The sequence below is a fragment of the Chelonoidis abingdonii genome, chromosome 25, assembly GCF_003597395.2.
Source record: "Chelonoidis abingdonii isolate Lonesome George chromosome 25, CheloAbing_2.0, whole genome shotgun sequence".
NCBI lineage: Eukaryota > Metazoa > Chordata > Testudines > Testudinidae > Chelonoidis > Chelonoidis abingdonii.
In genome coordinates, this window is record NC_133793.1 from 12130702 (window position 1) to 12150190 (window position 19489).

Here is a 19489-nt window from a genome sequence, read left to right on the forward strand (position 1 = left end):
ATGAGCCAATCATCACTACCTGTGTAGCCAGCTTTCTATCCATCTTATAGTCCATTCATCCAGCCATACTCTTTAACTTGCGGCAACCTACTGTGGAGACTTATAAAGCTTTGCTAAAGTCGAAGGTAACACATCCACTGCTTTCCCCTCAATCCACAGACCCAGTTATTCTCATAGAGCAATAGGTTAGTCAGCATGACTTCCTTGGTGAATCCATGCTGACTGTTCTGATCACTTCTTACTCCTCAAGTGCTTCAGAATTGTTCCTTGAGGACTCTGCTCTCATGATTTTCCAGGGACTGAGGTGAGGCTGACTGGCCTTGTGTTTCTGGATCCTCCTTCTTCCTTTTTTAAAGATTGGCAACTAATTAACCTTTTTCCATCATTGGGACCTCCCCCGTTCACCATGAGTTTTCAAGAATAATGGCCAGTGGCGCTTGCAATACACATCTGCCAATTCCTTTAGCACTCTTGGATTGCAGCGCATCCGCCCATGGACTTTGTGGCTTATCCAGCTTTCTAAATAGTCTGAACCACTTCTTTCTCCAGGCTGGTACCTCCTTCCCCTACTGTGCTGGCCCAGTGGCAGCAGTCTGGGAGCTGACCTGGTTCGTGAAGACAGAGGCAAAAAAAGCATTGAGTACATTAGCTTTTTCCACATCCTCTGTCACTATGTTGCCTCCCATGTTCAATAAGGGGCCCACACTTTCCTTGACCTTCTTCTTGTTGCTAACATACCTGTAAAAACCCTTCTTATTACCCTTAACATCTGTTGCTAGCTGCAACTCCAAGTGTGATTTGGCCTTCCTGATTTCACTTCTGCATGCCTGAGCAATATCTTTATACTTCTCCTGATCATTTCCACTTCTTGTAAGCTTCTTTTTTTGTGTTTAAGATCAGCAAGGATTTCAGTGTTAAGCCAAGCTGGTTGCCTGCCATATTTACTATTCTTTCTACATATCGTGATGGTTTGTTCCTGCAGCCTCAATAAGGATTCTTTAAAATACAGCCAGCTCTCCTGGAGGGAGTAGAGGTAGGTGGGTTGTGGGCGAGATGAGGAAGTGGCCGAAGAACAGACCAGATCCTGGGTTGAATTCTGCTCTTGTCACCCCCGTGTAAACCTGCCATGACTCCACTGACTGCAGTGGCGCTAATGTGGATCAATGCTGATGTGACAGCTCAGAGGCTGGCCCAAGGCAGGTGGTTTTAAACTAGTTCTACCAGTATCCAGGGAGGCATTGCTCAAGGATGGGAACGATGGGCTCAGACAGCTGAGGGGGGTGGGAGGTGATGCTCTGCATGACCCCGCTCTGCTTTACTGACCCCCCCGCTATCTTCCTCTCATTCATTCCCCAGGTCTTTGAGGGAAACGCCGACAGCCTCCAAGAGGTCTCCAACACGTTCATCCCCCCCATCCTGGCCCGCTACCTCCTCATCGTGCCCCGGAGCTGGAACCAGAGGATCGCCCTGAAGGTGGCACTGCAAGGCTGCCAAGTGGCTCGTCTGAAGGCGCCCCGGCCCTACGGTGAGAGACTCCGCTGTGGCCAATTGGGAGCAGAGGGGGCTGCCCAGTCAGACTGAGAGATGGTTACCACTAGCCAGCGGCAGTGTCCTCCAGCATGGACCTGTGTTGGCGTCATTCCTGCATGGCTCTCGGGTGCAGGTGGCTGCCCTCCTCTCGAGTGGCTCCCTGGGCACTGAGGAGATGAGCCTGAATCCCAAGACTGCTCTGCATCGGTTAGCTAAGGATTAAAGCGCACACTTTGCAGCCAGGGCTGAGGCAGATGAAGATGAATTTCATCCAAGGGACTGAGCCAAGCGGCAGCTGTCTCTGCTTGTGCTGTGCTTCTCTCTTGTAAGCTAAGCAGGGTTGGGCTGCCTCATGTCTCAGTTGGGAGACTTACACAACAGAGTGTGCAGAGGGGTTGAAAGTGAGCCACTCCCCCAGGTAAGGGCTGGGCTCCTTTCCATGTGTCCATTAAAGATCCTAAGGCACGTTAGCCTGACTAGATCCTCCTTAGCTAGTGCATCTTGCCACTCTAAATTCCTCCTGCAGTTTCAACTGGATTTTCTTTCCTTCCTGTCCTCAACTGCTGTGTAGCTTTACAGCAAAGTGTTATACAAGCTGCCTTCCACTCCAGAGGTAGCTGCATTGCAGCAGAGGGATGAAAAGCACGTATACAACAAAGAGTGTTGCCATGGAGTTACATAGTGTTACCATCAGCATGGAACAATCAGGCTTCCGCTGGAAAACAGCCACTTCTGCTCCCTCTGTCCTGCCCTGTGCTGCTGTCTAGGAAGCAGGGCAGGTTCAGGTGGACACAGGCCAGATTCTTTGCTGGAGAGGATTCTTTGTTGGATTGTTCATTACTTGCTAATGGTGCTTTTTAAACTGTGCGGTTTGCAGTACCCAGTGCCCCAAAGGAGGTTCCCATCCTGACCAGCATCCCCACCGATCGCACCCCGATCCCTGGAGTCGCCATAAATCCAGAGAAAGCAGGTACGTGCAGCTCAGAGCAGAGGGATAGCATGGCCTACTGGTCCAAGCTGGGGGGGAAGACTTTTATCTTCAACTCTGCCACTCACTCACTGTGCGATTCTGAGAAAGTCTGTCATTTCAGGACCAATTTTTAAAATTTAGTCACGTGAACCACTAAACAGGCAACCCTGGGATGAATCTGGGCATGCAAATCCAGGATGTGCAAACCCAAGGGGCCAGTTAGACCTGTGGTCAGCTACTGGCTTGTGCAGACACCTGATCTGTGCACACTACAGAGGCAGTTGTACATGCAAATTAGGCTTCTGACTGCACATGCAGGTTAGCTTATGTATTTGGATACACATTTTTTAAACAAGTCAGAGTGTTAACCTTTGTGCCTCAATTTCCCCACCCAGAATGTGGGGATAATAATGCTCTCTTGACAGTGGAGCCATGCAGGATAAGAAAGAAATTTTCAAAATGCAGCTTGACATCCAACTCCCCCTGTGCAATCAGTGGGAATTGGATCCCTACCTCCCTCTGTTCCTTTTAGAATCCCCCCTCATTAAGTAGCATGTACTGAGCACTTAGAGGCTACAGGCTCATACTCAAACTTCTGTGGCACTGCTACTGCTGCACCCCCATGAGAGCAGGATTAATCCCTTACGGCGCTATCAGCATCTATTATTTGGTCTTGTTTCCGACTGTGATATGTCTTCTCACGCACTGCCTGGAACTCCTGCAAAGTTAGGCAGGATGTGGATGGGAGGTGGGGGCCGCTTGATTCACATGGGAGGGAAAGGGATGGACTGAAATGAGTTGGAGGAACTCTGAGCATGATCCAGTGCCCTTGTGCTGCATCACTTCAGCTTGACCCAGCAAAACTCCATCCTCTTCAGTGCAGTGATGCCAGAGCAAACCAGCAGTGATGTAGCTGGGAATCAGGCCCTTTATTTCAATAAGGAAGACCTGCCCAAATTCTGCTTGCACTAATAGTGGTATCAATCTGGAGTGACTCCGCATTTACACAGGTGCAGCTGAGGTCAGGGGTTAAAGCAAGGAGGGGAAGTGATGGAGAATTCAGCTTCTCTTCACAGCAGGGATCTCCCCTTCCCCTTCTCAGCTAGTGCAGTAGGAGCTACCCCTCCCCTTTCAATCTCCTTTAACCAGAATTTGGCCTCTTGAGTTTAGTTTGCAAGCTGTTCGCCTGCCCATTGATTGCAAAAATGCAGGGGAACATGTGGTGACCTGAAGCCTGTTTCATGCGGTCTGTATTGTCATCAAAAGGAGAAGGATTAAATAACAGAGCTTTTTTAAAAAAATCCTGCCACTATTAAAAGTTTTCAGGAATTTTTCTCTGTGGTTTTGGTCAATCTGCTTTTCTAAAAATACTGTCCAGGGTTGTGATTCTTGACAGGTCTAATCGGCACTCGTGCCCCTGAAGCCAGCTGAGTAACAGTGGGGTAAATCAGGAGTCACTGACCTGCACCCAATGGAGTGACACGGGCACAGAAGCAAAAAATCAGATTCTGTATTTTCCTTTACCTACCAGACTCCTGTTGGGAGTCAGGGCTGCAGTGGCACAGCTTGGACTCTCTGTAACAGGGGTCTGGAATCATGCATCCTCAGTGGGGTGGGGTATAATCAGCTCCCCTTGACACCAGGAGGGAGGGAGGGACAGAGGAGCCCTTTGCTGAGTCCCTGCTTCCTTCCCCAGGCTCCATGTTACTGGTGATGCTGCTGATCGGGGGCTTTGTGCTGCTCTTGTCTGCCCTCTTGCTGCTGGCTCTCCTCTGCTGTAAGAAGAGGTGGGTAAAACCATTCCTGCCCTCTCCTCCGTCCCTCTTTCCCTCCATCATCGTCCAGCACCCCCTGCAGAGGCTCCCAGAGCAGGGTGCTCTCCCCCGGTATCAGACTTGTCCCTCACCAAGGACACCAGGGGCGGAGTTTCTCCTGAAACAGAACCTGCTCCTGACAGAAGCCAGGGCTGGGCATACAGACTGTGGGGTCAGCACCCCACCAAGGCTGGGCTGGCACCAGGCAGTCCCCACTGAACATGCCTCGGAGAGACCCAGCCACAGCAGGAGGCAGCCCACCCTTTGCAAAGCTCAGTGCCAACTGTCTGGAGCCCCGAAGGCTGCACCGAAGGTAAAAGCCCTCAACTGCAATGGTTGCTGGGACTTGTGCTCCTGAGCCCTGGTAGCTAGCGTGCTAGATGCACAAGCCGCTCACCAGCATCCCCCTAATGGGGCTCTGTGGGCTTCAGTGACTCACACCCCCAGCCCCTAAATGAGGGGTTCCTCACAGAACCTCCGCTCTGGGCCTGAATCGCGATCCCCGTCTCATCGATGGGGGATGCTGACACTCAGCAAGGCAAAGTGAGCTACTCACAGCCATAGAAACCAGTGAGAGAGCCAAGAATAGGACCCAGGAGTCCAGGCTCCTGCCAGAGGCAGATTGGGGGTTGTGGGGCCCTGGCTAGAACAAGTGGGGGCCCTTCCCCACTCCTTCCGCCTGCAGTCCCCCCTGCCCACCTGGCACTCCTGCTGGGGAGTGGGTCAAGGTGCGGGGGTGCCCATGTTTCTCCCCCCCAGTTGGCTGGGGGCCCTGGGCATGGGCCCTGTTGGCCCAGTGGATAATCTGCCACTGGTTCCCACTGCCCTGCACTCACCACTACGCCATGCAGTTGCATTCACGCCTGTGCCTCCGGATTCTCCCATTTCTCCTCCCTTCACAATGGCAGCAACAGTATTTGCACAGATGCCCAAAGCCAAGCTGGCCCTCTGCATCCTGCACTGGTGCCCTGGGCACCTCTCAACTGGTAACCACGGGGCAAAAGCAAAGCTGATCCACAGCTGGTGAATTCACTGGGGTTTGAGTGGTATGTTCAGGTGAACCCTGACTCCTTGGGCTCCAGGGGTTATGTTGCATGATGTTGCAGGTGCGGAACTGCTGGCTTCAGCCTTCCAGTGCTCGCAAGCTCTGCAGGAACAGATCAGGAGCTTGGTGCTCTCTGGTGAGCTTAGCTCTGTACCCCTGAAGCGCATGCTTACCAGGCCCCTGAGATTTGGGGTGTCCCCTGAGACCCTCGGATAACTGAGAGTTCCAGTTATGTGACACCCTGGGAAGTTGTCCACGAACAATGCTCTGCATTAGCCTGCAAAGATAGATTCTGCCTTGGGCTAGTTTGGAGCAAATGGGCCGCTCTGACCTCCTCACTAGCACCTGCATCAGGCGCTGGCTTCACAGGTGCTCAGACTGTGCAGGGCTGCTGTGGACTTGCCTTGTTTCCTCTCTCTCTTTTGGCAGGAAGACAGCAGCTGAGCTGAACTGCAGCCTCATGAAAGGTAAGTGCCCCCTGAAGCACAGGATTGGAGTAACCGGGTGGGATGGTAGCCAGCTGGCAAACTGCCCTGGGCTTCCCTGAGAGTCAGGAAGGGCTGGACTCCGAGAGCGGGTTATTTCCACATTAGCAGCAAAATGAGTCACTCTGGGTTAGCGTTTCTTAGTCTGTCCTGTTGGCATGCTCCTCAGCAGCCAGATCAGCAAAAGCAAAGCAGTGTTTCCTAAGCCCCTCTGAGCTCAGACCCTCAGCCGGGCTGCTCCTCACTTAAGGGGGATATTGCATGGGCTCCATGGAGATCAAGCTGTGTGCTGGCTTCCTGCTTAGGAGGCATTTCACTCCCCCACAAACGCATAAAAGCCACAATGTTCAGATGCAGCTGCTCATTCTGGGTGTCCCCTTTGAGCCACCCAGGCCCAGATCAAAGGTATTTAGGCACCTAACTCCCCTTGAAATCAACAGGAGATGTACCTATATACCTTTGAGGATCTGAGTCCTTGGTCCCTATTTTCAGAGCCATTGAGCACCCACAACTCCTCCTGACTTCAGCTGGGGTCATAGGTTCTAGCTCTCCATCTTAGGTGCTTACAATGTCCCCCCATCTCAACATCTTGCACTCTTCACTGTATTTATCCTCAGATACCCCTGGGAGGTAGGGCAATGTTGGTATCCCTGTTGGGCAGATGGGGAATTGAGGCACAGAGCACAGCTAAGGGATGTGCCCAGGAAATCTATGGCAGAGCAAGGACTCAAACCCAGGTCTTGCACAGCTTATGCTAGCAAGCTAACCACTGGGCCAGCCTCCTTCTCAGCCCTGAGGTGTCTCATGTTGGGCACCACAATGACAAATGTTGGCCTAAATCTTTGATTACAAGCTTGTGACGGAGCTCTTGTCAAAACCCTCCTCCCCCACCCAGGTGTTATTCACACCCACTTCTCTGCCAGCACTGATATTGCTGGGGATTATCTGGGGGATGGGCAGGTGCCTTTCCTGGCACAGGGCTGCTTTGTGTCACAGACAATGAGCGCCACATGAATTCACCTGCCTCCACGGAGCCTGAGTCCTCATTGCCTCCTACGCCATTTACACCTCTGCAGAGAGCGTCCTGCTTGAGTGGTGGGCTATGCTCACTCTGCATGGAGTGAAAGGCGCAGGGCAGGGGAAAAGCAGCCCGAATGCTGAAGTGTCCGCTCTTAGCTGCCTTCCTGTCCCCAGTCTCTTACTATTCCCACATGGGATTTGTCTGTATTGGAAAAGCTGCTCTGATGTAAACAGCTGCATTTAAAAATCCACCTAGGAACACTGGTGCAAGGGCTGCACAGCCAGCTAGTTGTGGTGAACCAGGCTGTAATTCTTCATGCACTGACCCTGGGACCAACTGGCAGAGGGTGTAAGGGGTGCACAGGGCGGCTTATGGGTTCCATTGTGTGCTTTGACACACTGCTGTTAGCGAGCAGCAGGCCAGAGCCCTGAACAGCCCCCCAGCGGGTGCCACACACTAAGTCCCCATGTGGAAAACCCCACAGACACTGCCTGACTGCAAGGCAGTGTTGCCTAGCGGATAAAACCGAGAGACCTAGGTTCTATTCCTGGCTTTGCCATCGGCCTGGTGGGTGACCTTGGGGAACTCATTTCCCCTCTCTGCCTCAGTTTCTCCATCTGTAAAATGGCATTAGCGATACTGGGCTCCTTTGTGTATGGCCCTTCGATTGTTACTGTTGGAAAGTGCCCTGTAAGGGCGAGGTATTGGTATTAAACCAAGTTAGCGTATAGAACCCAGGAGTCCTGAACCCCAGGCCTATCCTTCCTCCAGGTACTTTGCTGACCCCCTTTTGCTCTTCTATGGCCTGGTTTGAGAAGTGGCCTCTCATTTTGCACCCATTGGTTTTCTGGGCCACCCAACTACCAGAACTCCTCTGCAGTCTGTTTCCCTGTTTGCCAGCCCTAACACTGCAGCTGCACCGTGCGCGGGCCCAGCCTTAGGGAAGAGAAGAAAAGCCACCCGACTAATAGAGACTTGGGGGGGGGGTTCCACCTCTCTCCTTAGGGTACCCGAAATTGGAATCTAGCCAGGTGTGCGCCAGCGAGAGCCTGCAACCGGCCAGCTCTGAACTGACCTCGTTCCCCATAGCTGGGACCCCGGTCGAACTCAGGGGGGCTCATTCGCCAGGTAACGGGGAGCTGGGTGTTCCATTCGAGCATGGGGGCCACTCACAGAGAGCATCGCCTACCCCTCCCTTACCCCTGCTCCATGGCTCAGGATTGTTTCCTGCAGCGCGTTCTCCAAGGCATCGTCCACGCCAGTTTTCAAATAACTCGAGCAATAGGGTTTCCTCAAGAGAGGACTGGACAGTCCAAGAGAGCTCAGCCTCCAGAAATGGGACCTGTTTCACCAGAATCAGTCTGATCAGGCCAAACTAGACCCATCAAGATTCCCAAGGGAGCCCTCACCCCCACACATTAGCACCAGCATGTTTGCGCTGATGTACCAACCCCTCTCCCTAAGCGTGGGGCAAGGCAGGCCACTTTGACAATCTGTGGCACCTTTTATTTAAGGATCCCTCAGCACTTTACAAACGCTAACAGCTTCACCTCTCGGGTATCAGGATCCTCACTTTACAACTGGGGAAACTGAGGCCCGGCAAGGTGAAGTGATTTGACCAAAGTCACTCAACAGATCAGTGGCCATGCTGAAAACAGAACCCAGGAGTCCCAGTTATCACCTGCTCTAACCACTAGACAGTGCTCCCTCCTGCTGCCAGGAACAGAACTCGAGTGTGACTCCCATTCTCTTGGGCAAGAGCAGCCCTAGATGTTTTGCTGATCAAGGCAGAAAACATCCCCCATACCCACCCCCAGAGCAGCAAAAAAAAGTCAAGTGTTACAGAGCTCCCTGGAACTTGGCACCCAAGTCAGCTGCCCTGCTTGCACTCCCCCAGACCCAGCCCTGCTCCTGCACTAGCACCTATCACCAGCCTCCATGATCTGCTACCTAGACACGTGCACCACCCAAGAATGGAACTTGCTACCCAGCAAACAGAAAAGATGGGTGCACAGACAATGCAATGCTGCACCTGCCAGCAGGGGGCACTGGTACTACCTACACCAGCCAGCCCAGCTCAGCCATAGGGCTCAGGAAAGACCCGCTCCACAGTCACAGACAGCAGTGAACTGGCTAACTGTGTTCACTAGAGGGTGGGAGGGGCAAGGGGGAAATCTCTGCCGTTGACACAGGAGCCTGCCGTGCCAGTGAGGGTGAACCTTTATAGCGCATCTCCCGGAGGGTGCATGCCCTACGCCACTGCCTGGGACAGAGAGGCCTCTCCTGACATGGGCTGAGAGTGAGCAGTCTTGGAGACAGAGAACTGAAGTGGATGATACTGCCATGCAGGGCCTCTGTGGCCACCCTCCCAGCAGCTTCCCTGGTGGGGAAGGGCTGGGGCTTGACAGCCCTGGAGACCAAAGATCTCTGTTTACCCCCAGTTCTCACCTCCCTCATGATCTCCCTGCCAACCCTGATCTGGAAGAACCAGCTGGGCAGGAAAGCCTGGAGTTCAGTCTCCATGGCCAGTTAGCCCTGCCCTCCCTTCCCCTCCAACCCCCAACAGCAAGGAGGCCATTTGAGGTGGTGGATTCTCCAGCGTGGGCTGCTGCTTGCCGCAGCCTGGGCCGAGATCCATTAAACTCACTCCCCCGCCATGGCCACGGGTGCTCTGCGCCAGATTCCATCCAGCCTAGTGCTGAAAAGACTCCAGCTCCCATTGTCATTGCTGGCAGCACCCGAGCCAGAGCAGGCCAGATGGCTGAGCCAGGCTCCACAGGTCAGGTCTCACTGAAACAACCCACTGCAGCTGCAAAGAACAGCTCCTATCTCTCTCTCTCCCTGGAAACCTTGGCCTGGCTTCCTCTCAGCCCTTGGCACAAGATGATCCAGGACACGTTTGTAACCCAGGCCCCACTCCTAGTGCCTGATCGGGTCTCTCTGCCCTTCTGTTGTCCTGCCTGTGTGTGCATGCAGTGCTCTGCCTGTCTCTGCACGTTCCAGGACTTGCCTCTCCTGTGGATTTGCCCTAATTTCAGCTGGCCATTGGAGTCGCTGCATAGGCACGCACCCTTCCTGCAGACAGGCACTGGCACTAATCGCCCGCCCAGCAGGCAGAGCCCGATCCAAAGGGAGGGTTTTCCTCTCTACATGAGGGGATCAAACCCCGTGTCACTACCCTGGCACCTATACCTGGAGCAAACCCCAGCTGCAGGCAGGGCTGGCTCAGCTCCTCCAAGGTATATAGTGCATAGCTCCCATTGATTTCAGTGGGATTGTGGCACTCGTTACAGCTGAGGAGCTGGGCCCCACATGCTTCAGCGATGGGATGGGTTAAGATCTTAGATCTCTCTGGGCTAGGTTCCTCCTGCATTGGAGCTCAGCTCAGTGTATGGGGGCAGCTTTATACCACCACCTTGGCCCCTTCTTCTCCATGCTGGGTCAGCTCAGGATTACCTCAGCCATCAGTACAGGTCCCAGCAGCCGTTCCTCATGCCAGCTGCCAAGGGTGCCAGCAGCTTGGTGTAGACAGGAACATTTCCCCAACACCTCCTTCTGCACTGCCAAGGGGGTTGTCACCAGCTGCCCTGCCTCTGCTGGGGGACCCCTCTGTCAGGGGATTCTCTGGGGTCCCCACTGGTGCCTTGATAGTTACCTGACATACATCAACATAGGGGCTATAAAGGAGCTTCAGGTAGGTAGGTGGCAGAGGAAGGGTGTCCAAGCAAACTCACCAGCCAGGCAGTATTACCGCAAATTCACCTCAGTCCCCCCAGCCCACGTGAGCTGTTTGGTGCTGCAACAGTGGGTCTTGTCTCATGATTCTGGCCCTCCGGCCAGGCCCCTCATGATCTCACCCCTTCTTGGGCAGTAAAGGGTCCCACAGGCCAGTATCAGATTAACAGCCCCAGCCCGGGCTCTGTAGTCCTTGTGTCCTTTACCTCAGGGATGCTTTCCTTCTCCTGTGCTAGGAGAATAGGGAACCCCAGACCCACACTCACCGCTGGGTTCCAGATCAGAGCCCCAGAGGAAGTGGCTGGAATCAGCCCCTTACTAGTTCCTTGCCCAGCTTCCTACCACAGGCCATTTCTCAGACTCAGCTTCTGGGATCCTCTCCTCTTGGAGGTCAGGATTCTCAGACATCTCCTCTCCCATCTGTTGCTGAAGGACCTGACAGTCACCCTTGCTATATTCAGGGCCAATCCCAGACTCTACAGCCACCCTCCTCTCAGTCCTATTGCCACTAGCCACCCTGGTTCTCCTTAGCTGGATCAAATCCTTAAATACCTGCCAGTCTCCTCTCTGGGTGTCACAATGGGCTAATTGGCTTCTCCAGCTCCCTTTAATACTATCACTGCTGGAGTAGGGTTTATACATCCCATCACGAGTCTCTTCCTCTCGTCTGTGTCTACCTAGCTGTGTCATTCTCTCAGTTTTCAACCAAAATGAAGTGGGGGGAGGAACATAACCCAGTTTTATCCCAGCTGATGTCCTCCCCTGAATGGCTTGTTTCTTCCAGGGGGAGCCCAGGCTCAGCAGTTGGGTTTGTTTACCCAGACATTTGTTCAGGGCAGGGCTTCCCATTGTCCAGATGTGAAGCTAACCAGGGAGGGAAGATGCCTGTCAATTACCATCACAGGGGAGGGAGTTGCTTCCCTCCCTGCACAGGGGGGCTGAGACACTTGGCCCACGGACTTCCCATCTTCAAAGGTTGTGATGGGGGAACAAGTGGAGCTGGCCTGGAGGGGGAGGGGAAATGGGCCTCAGTCCAGCAGCAAACATCTTGATGCTTGAGCAGCTGATAACAGTGCCATCGGTACAAAGGAACCTGTCAGCTGGAAACAGGGCAAGGATCTGGAGCCCTGAGTGTACTGTTGGTGATGTCTGGGCATCTCGCCAGCATCTGCACCAGGTGGTGAAAGCCTGGCAGAGAGAGCAATCAGCTGCTTTGCTGAGGGTGGATCAGCTACAGGGAGCTGCAGTGATTCCCAGTCCGGGTAGGAGCTTGGCCAGGGCTGGCAGAAAGAGGTCCCTGGTCCCTCACGGCAGAGGGGAAGCCGGGGGTGGGGGGGAAGACCTGATGAAACAAGTCTCGCCCCTCTCTTCCCCCAGCTCTGGCAGCTGGATTCCCAAAAAGCCAGTGATGGAATCCTTTCCAGGCTCAGGCTGGCAAATCTGTGCCCACTGCATGGGACCAGCTGGCTCAGGGGCTCGGGTGCCTATCTAAGGGCTTGCGCTGCTTTTCCTTTGCAGAATACGCTGAGCCCGATGTGGTCCAGGTGAGCCCCAGCAGTCAGACAGCCCCATCCACCTTCAAACCCGCCCTGGACGAAGGCTACACGCTCCCACTGGTAGTGAACCACTATGACGTGCCGGGCAAGTACCACGAGTATGCAGAGCCTCTGCCACCTGAGCCCGAGTACGCCACCCCCTTCACAGAGCAGGCCCTGGAGGCCACAGGAGCTGCTGCCAAGAACACCTGTGTCAAAGTAGTCCCCACCACCCAAGGCCGGGCAGGGTCCCTGATGTCCCCTGGGATCCTGCCACAGTATGACTTCCCAGCTCAGCAGCTTGGTGAGACACTGAACAGCACAAGAGGGGAGGGATCCCACCAAGCCAGCATCATGTACACAGAGCCCCAGACTGAGCGGACTTCCACCTCGTGGGGTGACGTCACCACCTCCCCAGAAGGGCACTGCTTACAGCTCCGAGACTTCCCTCTCACTCACATTTACCACGAACCTTTGTGAGGCTGTGGAAAGATTCACATCAGACACATGCCAGGCAGCTGGAGAAGGGCGTCTGGCTGCACTGGGGAATCTGCTCTGAGCCTACAGAGCAAGAAGCACCAGCCCCGTCTATCATCAGCAAAGGGAAATGAAATAGCCAAGGGGTTTATAGCACTGATCTGTGTGGAAGAGGCTGATTTTCTAACTACCTGATTAGTTTGTTTTGTTTGAGTTGTTTTTTTTCCCTTGCACTTAATAGATACCCCAGATCATCTTCACTTCCCTTTTGGATTCGCAGGGACAGTGTCAGGATCAATGATCACATATAAATATATATACATATATCTCCTTTACCTGGGTCACTGTTACTGTTTTCTTAATAACTATCCTTTATACTGTCCCATGGACTATACAGAAAGTGAAAGAGCGCCCCCTGCTGCCCTATGAGCTCTCTAACGCCTCCCTCTGGTATTAAAACTTGAATGGAATTTTACAAACCTCATCAACTTGTCAGCACCAAGGCTGTTGGTTTGTTTGTTCTTCTGCCTTTCGTGGTGAAAGCAGGCAGGTCAGTTTCACGTTTTGTTTCTAGTCGGTTTCAGTTCCTGTGTTTGTCTCCTGTCACTGGCAGATAGGTACCTTTCCAGTGCAAGCTAGTGGGGAGTGTTTAAATCCCAAAACAAAGGCTGCTCTTCCTTGAAGTATAAAATTAAAAGGGCAGGAAAATATGTACAAATAAATTAGGGCTTGTAAAATGTTTTTTTAAAAAACCCAGAACTATGTGTTTACACCTGCGCTTCACTGACCGAGGGCTCAGTCTAGCAAACAGCGATGTTATGCAGGCAAATAACATTACTCACCTGCGCAGTCCTGTCAGTTTTAAGGAGTGAAATTACTTAAATATCTTTCTGCAGACACACATGTAAGTAGTTGTCACCTAAATACCTTTGAAGATCTAGAACTAAGTCGCTCTTTTAAATCAGCTATGAAGCGACAGGTATTCTGCACATGCATGGCAGGACACATCAGGGGAAGCTGGAATCAAGAGCAGAGGAATCGCAATTCTATGCTCTCTCCTATATTGGCTTCTTCGCTGATCAAGCAGGCAATGCTTGTAATGGGATAAGAGGACAGTGGTTGAAAAGGGTGGTGGCTACTCATTTCTATCTGTTAGAGAATTTCACCTGTTTCCTGTGATCTTGCTGCCTCTGCCCCTGCAACAAGCACTTCATCCGAGATCCTTGGAAAGGGACAAAGCTGCATAGCGATCCTAGACAGTAACTCCAGTGCCAAGACAGCTCTGAGGACGGGAAGCTTGGTGCTCTTCTTAAGCAAGTACCATTGCAGGCCCAGCTCCATGGTGTTGCTCGGGGACAGTAATGTTTCCTAGGGGGAATTTGATCGATAACTGTGTTTCTCTAACAGCAGCCATACGGATGGAAAAGACCCATTTTGCATTGTCCGAAATGCTCATTTTTGGCTGATCCCATCCTTCCAGCATCTCTGGCTGTCAATTCCTCCAGTGGATGGGGAATGGAGCCTCAAATATGGGTCCTGTGCTCCCAAGGAGAGAAGAATGAATAGTAGTAATCACACCTAGCTCTTCTAATAATGCTTTTCATTAGTAGCTCTCAAAGCACTTTACAAATGAGCGCAGTATCCTTATCCCCATTTTACAGTTGGGGAGACTGAGGCACAGAGCGGGCATTGACTTGTCCAGGGTCACCCAGCAAAGCAGCGGCAGAGCCAAGAAAAACACTCAGGTCTCCTGAGTCCTAGTTCAGTGCCCTATCCACTAGGCCAGCGGTTCTCAAACTCGGGACCACGGTCCAAACCCCTGGGGGTCTGCGAGAGTACTGATCAATCGCTGATCAACTCCTCTCCCTCCCTCCCAGTGCCAACTGCACACCGCAGAACAGCTGTTCAGCAGCATGCAGGAGTGCTGGGAGGAGGGAGCAGAGCAGGGGCAGGGTGCACTTGGGGGAGGGGGCAGAAAGAAGCGAGAAAGTGGAGGGGCAGAGTTGGAGTGGGGGCAGGAAGAGGTGTGGGGGGTGGACCTTGGGGGAAGAGGTGGAGTGGGGGCAGGGCCTGGGGCTGAGCAGGGGTTGAGTACCCGCCCCCCCGAGGGAAAATTAGAAGCTGGCTTCGGGGTCCTTGAAAATTTTTAAATGAAAATCAGGGTCCTCAGGTTGCCAAAGTTTGAGAACCACTGCACTAGGCCATTCTCCTCCACCCATGGTCTGCACTCACCCTGTACAGAACCACATGTGTACATGCCTCCAGAGATGCACACACCCTCATACACAGATTGCTGTGCAGCCTTTCCTATATGCACTCCCCCATTGATTCCGAAATACTGCCGTACAGGCACGCACAGCTCCTGGCAGTACCTCACAGCATGGATAAAGTGCTGTCGCTTTGGCAGCAGCCCCAGGACCATTAGGGGGTTCTTCAATATTCAGCACATGGATTCCAAGCATCTCAGGGCATGTGTGTCTAGTTGCCTTCTGCTGCAGATCCATCTGGCGCAGCACTCCTCACGCACATGCACAGAATGATGCAGCAAGTCCAGGCTCTGCAAGACTCCTGTGTGAGAGACTCTTAGCAAGTTCAATACTATGGCGTAGGAGGAGCCCCCTTATGGTATTTGAAACCCCATGACCAACTCCAAGTCTTTGCCTAGCCCATTTACTTTCAGTGTGGGGAACAGCCGTCTTCCCCACAGCATTGTGATGCTTGGTGCTTGAGAGGCAGAGACACTGGCGCTGCTCCGGCTCCCATTATAATCAACAGAAATACTCCCACTGACTACAGTGGGGTTTGGTCTGGGTACTAAGTAAATGCCAGTATTGCAGCTCCCCAGGTTTGGGTGATGCTGCTCTGGAGGCCTCACCTGAGGGTTCGTGTGTCACAGTACCTGGATCTCCCCAAAGGGCAATTGACTGATTCCAAATAAAAGCCCCATTCACCTAATTGCCTGGCTCCAGTCCCTTGAAGGTGAATGAGCCATATCCTTGGCTGGTGGAAATTCACATTGCTCAGTGGAGTGATGCTGCTTCACACTAGTGGAAGATCGGATCTGAATGGATCAGTCAGAGCTAGGTATTTCCATTTGGAAACCTTCTAGTCCCCAATGGCGGGCGGCATCCGGTTCTGGCTTCCAGTTAGGTTTGTGCCTTTTGCCTTGCTACCTTGTTTGACTGAGACACAAGTGACGTTCCTGTGGTTTAACCATGAAGTTCAGATGGGATTAATCCACGGCCTTTTCATTGCACGGTACCTGTTCAAAGCACTGTCTGAGCATTCATTCCTTAATCTTTGCAACACTCCGGGCGAAAGCTAGGAATCATTATTCTCGTTTTACATGTGGGAAAACTGAGGCACAGGGAGGCAAAGTGAATTCCCCACACCCACTCAGCGACTAGAGAACTAGGGATAGAACTCAGTTGTTCCTGTCTCCTGTCTGTTCATTCCTCTGGATTACATTGCATCCCAAGAACTCACAAACCTCCTGATGCCCAGACCTTTGTATTACAATTAGACCTCCTATACTTCCACCCAGGAGAGCAGAAAGGTGGGAGGCAACAGCCAGCCATTTTACAGTTCCTCCCTCTTGGCTACAAAACGTGCTGAGTTTCAGGATCCATGCACTTGGCTACAATGACTTTCTTCCTAGTGCTCCCACCCAAAGCCATCAGCATTTGTGGCCTGCGGAGGTGGGTTACTGTGGGCATCGTGTGATCACTTCCACCTAAAATCTGGGAATAAAAGTTATTTGGACTAGCAAGAAAACATGTCTAAATGTTTGGATTTTTTTAAAATCAGTTTTCAACCAAAATGAAGGTTTTTGGTTCAGCCAAAATTCTTCAGGTTTTTGTCAAAAACCTGACCCTTTTTTATTTTTCAGTTTAGGGGCTCTTTCTTTCTTTCTTAGTGGAAACAAGGGAGGGTTAAAGGAAAGACAAAGGGGAAACAACAACAAAAAACAGAAAAACAAAAGTGTTTTGGTTGTTGAAGACTGGAAAAACATTAAGTTTTGTTTCAGCCAAAAAGAAAAAAAAACTTAACAGAAAAGTGCTGGGGTGATATCCTGTCTCCATTGAAGTGAATGGCAAAACTCCCACTGACATCCGTGGCAAAACTTTGTGAACAATATCAGAGAACCAAGTACCCTGGATTTCACAATCTGAATGTTTCACAAGCAGAGCAAATCCAGTATTCCCTGGGAATTGTTTGCACGTCTCTAACATAAACTCCCCTCTCCCAAGAACACATTGACAGGGTCCTGGAGCATCATTAGGCAATGCACAGTTCCTCATAGCACGATGTTTCTGCTGGGCTAGTTTCTGTATCCAGTCAGTCCCTCAGCACACTAGACACGTGCTTTTGCTTGTCCTTGTCATTTGCACTTTGTGTCATTTCAACTGTGTGGGAGACATTTAATACTTTAAAGACTCATATTTGAAAGAGAAAATCTTCATAGAATCTATCCATCCCCATACACCCCCTTAGCTATCTATCCATTCATCCAGCCCCATACACATCCCTTAGCTATCTATCCATCTAATTAATCCTCACAGACATCCTTTATTTATCTAATCTATCTATGACAAAACTCAGTACACTTGGCTACATACACACATACAGACAGTGAATAAATACATTAATAAACCATAGTACTGTGGCCAGCACGATGTCTGTGTTAGTCTTCACTGGAAGGTGGGCTAAGCCCCTGTTCTTGATAACCAGTATTAATCTGGAATGATCCCAGCACGCAAAGAATTACCTCGCCAGCACCCTCCGGCAACCTATCCAACCCCTCTCTCTGATTCAAACACTGCCAGCCACAAGATCACTTTCAGGAACAATGTTTTGCAGATTGCAGCAAGATTTGGGGAAATCTGATTTTTACCCTTGTGCAAGTGGGTGTGGGGGGCTAAACTCAAGCAGGGAAAGCAACTTTAATTTCACTTGGTTAGATGGCCCTCTGTTAAAATAACTGCAAGCATACAAATGGTGTCTTGCTTTCCCCCTCCCATGTAATTAATGCTTCAATATAATCTAACTGCAGGAAGGGATAAATATTGCATCATTAAGTATTTAGCAAACAGCAAGGCCAAACAGAAAAACAGAGTGAGGGGAAGAGAAAATGCACATATTCTGTTCTAGGTAGTTAATAATTATATAAAGCAAATGAAATTCTACAGGATAAATGTACTTCCTGTCTGGGAAATTATGAAAGACTTCAAAGCAAGGGGGATGACAATATTTGTATTTGGAGTAGAAATAATTCTCAGAACTAGGAATTTAAAAATGTAGTTCAAGTATTACTTACACACACCCACCCCCTTAGTGGGAAGGGCAACAGTCTGCCAGCAGTTAGACATACCCTAGAGAAAAGCAAACAGTCCCATTTAACTTACAAGGACTTATGGAAACAGTTCAGGGTGCACAAAATCCCTTGCCCTGCACACTCTTTGCATTCTCAGCTACAGGACTCCCGCGTACGCCAAACAAGGAACACAACAACACTTAAAAACATACCCAGCTAATTCTAACACAGTCGTCAGCACAGCTTTCCGAACTCATTCTGATTTTAACCACACAGTTCGGGGCGCCGGAACCAACGATTATCAGCTGCCCCAGGAGCAAAAATTGTGCTTCCGAAATCTCTTGATGTCGATTCCGCACGAGGCAAGGTAAGGCCGCAGCCGCCCCACTCCATGTGCTATACACAGCAGAAGCCCTTTTTAACCAGTAGTGGGCTGCCCCGCCTCCCCAGTGTGTGACTCCGTTTTCTGGGTCACGGCGAGATCCCAGTCGGCCCCTTCAGAGAAGCGACTTGTCACATGCCACAACCACCCCCATTTAGTCCCATCGCGGCTTTTTCGTTTACTTTACTGTACTTTACCCGGAAATCGTTCAAATGTGCGCACAAGAGCGGGCCGGCAGGAGATGCAAATAAGGCGCATGGCACCCTGGGATTCCACCATAGACCAGGCAGAGCAGAGCAGGAGGAGGGGCGGGGCCAGGGTGTAGGGAAGGCGGAGAATCCACAGCAGCTTCCAAACAAAGTAAAATCGTCAGCCAAGCCACAGGCTGGCGAGGCTGCTGCAGCCCCTGGGGAAGGGGCAGGCACTGAGAGCGGGGGTGCAGAAAGTAGCAGTTTGAAGTAGGCAGCTGGTTTGAACCAGGGACCACTTGATCTGCAGGCAAATATCTTACCAGTGAGCTATATGCCCCCATCCACATAAAGCCTGCTCGTCTTGCTGCAGGGGTCTGTGACTGTGACCAGCTCCTGTTTCTTGCTTTCTCCCCCAGCATCTTTGTCGCCATGCAGCTGAAGAAGTGAGGTTTTTACCCACGAAAGCTTATGCCCAAAAAAATCTGTTAGTCTTTAAAGTGCCACCGGACGCCTTGTTGTTTTTGTGGCTACAGACTAACACGACTACTCACTGATACCGCCTCTCCCCATCGCTCTTGCTTGTGGCCAGCTGTCTCTCCTCTTGCGACCCTCAAGCTCTCTAGCGCCTTTCTTCACTGTCTGTTGGCTACCTGCATGGATGAGACAAGTGGAGCACAACATGAACACAGCCAAGCTATAAGCTGCTGCCCCAAGCTCTGACCCCCACCAGCGCGGTGTAAACCGAATTTTGGCCCAGCTCTGCCCAACACTTCCCCCCCCCCCACGAGTCGCCATTTTTCTGCTTAACATTTCGTAACGAGTCGCTATTATTCACCGCGCCACAGGAATGTGTCATAGGGTAGCACCCAGGCGGGGCATTCACAGACCTGGGGCCCCCTGGTGCTCGGCGCTGTACATGGCTCTAGCGCGCCTACAAGCTAAGCAGCCGCAGCATCCTGAGCCATCTCGTTGGCTGCGGCCAACCCTTCA

The 19489-nt window shown here is 51.7% G+C and overlaps 1 protein-coding gene, 1 long non-coding RNA gene and 1 other non-coding gene across 5 annotated transcripts in view; 1 reads left to right on the forward strand and 2 right to left on the reverse strand.

Moving 5' to 3' along the window:
- LOC116837931 (discoidin, CUB and LCCL domain-containing protein 1-like) overlaps nt 1–13096 on the forward strand; it is a 63612-nt gene extending 50516 nt beyond the window's left edge. For 2 of the 3 annotated variants that reach the window (XM_032802845.2, XM_032802847.2), the window contains 6 exons: nt 1357–1525; nt 2408–2500; nt 4197–4287; nt 5789–5826; nt 7871–7993; nt 12119–13096. In XM_032802845.2, the coding sequence (XP_032658736.1) occupies nt 1357–1525; nt 2408–2500; nt 4197–4287; nt 5789–5826; nt 7871–7993; nt 12119–12615 (1011 nt within the window). In that variant the 3' untranslated portion in view covers nt 12616–13096. The remainder of the gene's footprint in view (nt 1–1356; nt 1526–2407; nt 2501–4196; nt 4288–5788; nt 5827–7870; nt 7994–12118) is intronic. The other variant, XM_032802846.2, reaches the window with a different exon arrangement.
- Nucleotides 13097–16432: 3336 nt separating this feature from the next.
- Nucleotides 16433–18691, reverse strand: LOC142045956 (uncharacterized). The gene is made up of 2 exons (XR_012654874.1): nt 18506–18691; nt 16433–17018 (listed from the first exon to the last, which is right to left on the reverse strand). It is a non-coding gene; the product is annotated as an uncharacterized LOC142045956 (long non-coding RNA).
- Nucleotides 18205–18346, reverse strand: LOC116838028 (U11 spliceosomal RNA). Its single transcript, XR_004376843.1, has one exon. It is a non-coding gene; the product is annotated as a U11 spliceosomal RNA (small nuclear RNA).
- Nucleotides 18692–19489: the final 798 nt, after the last annotated feature.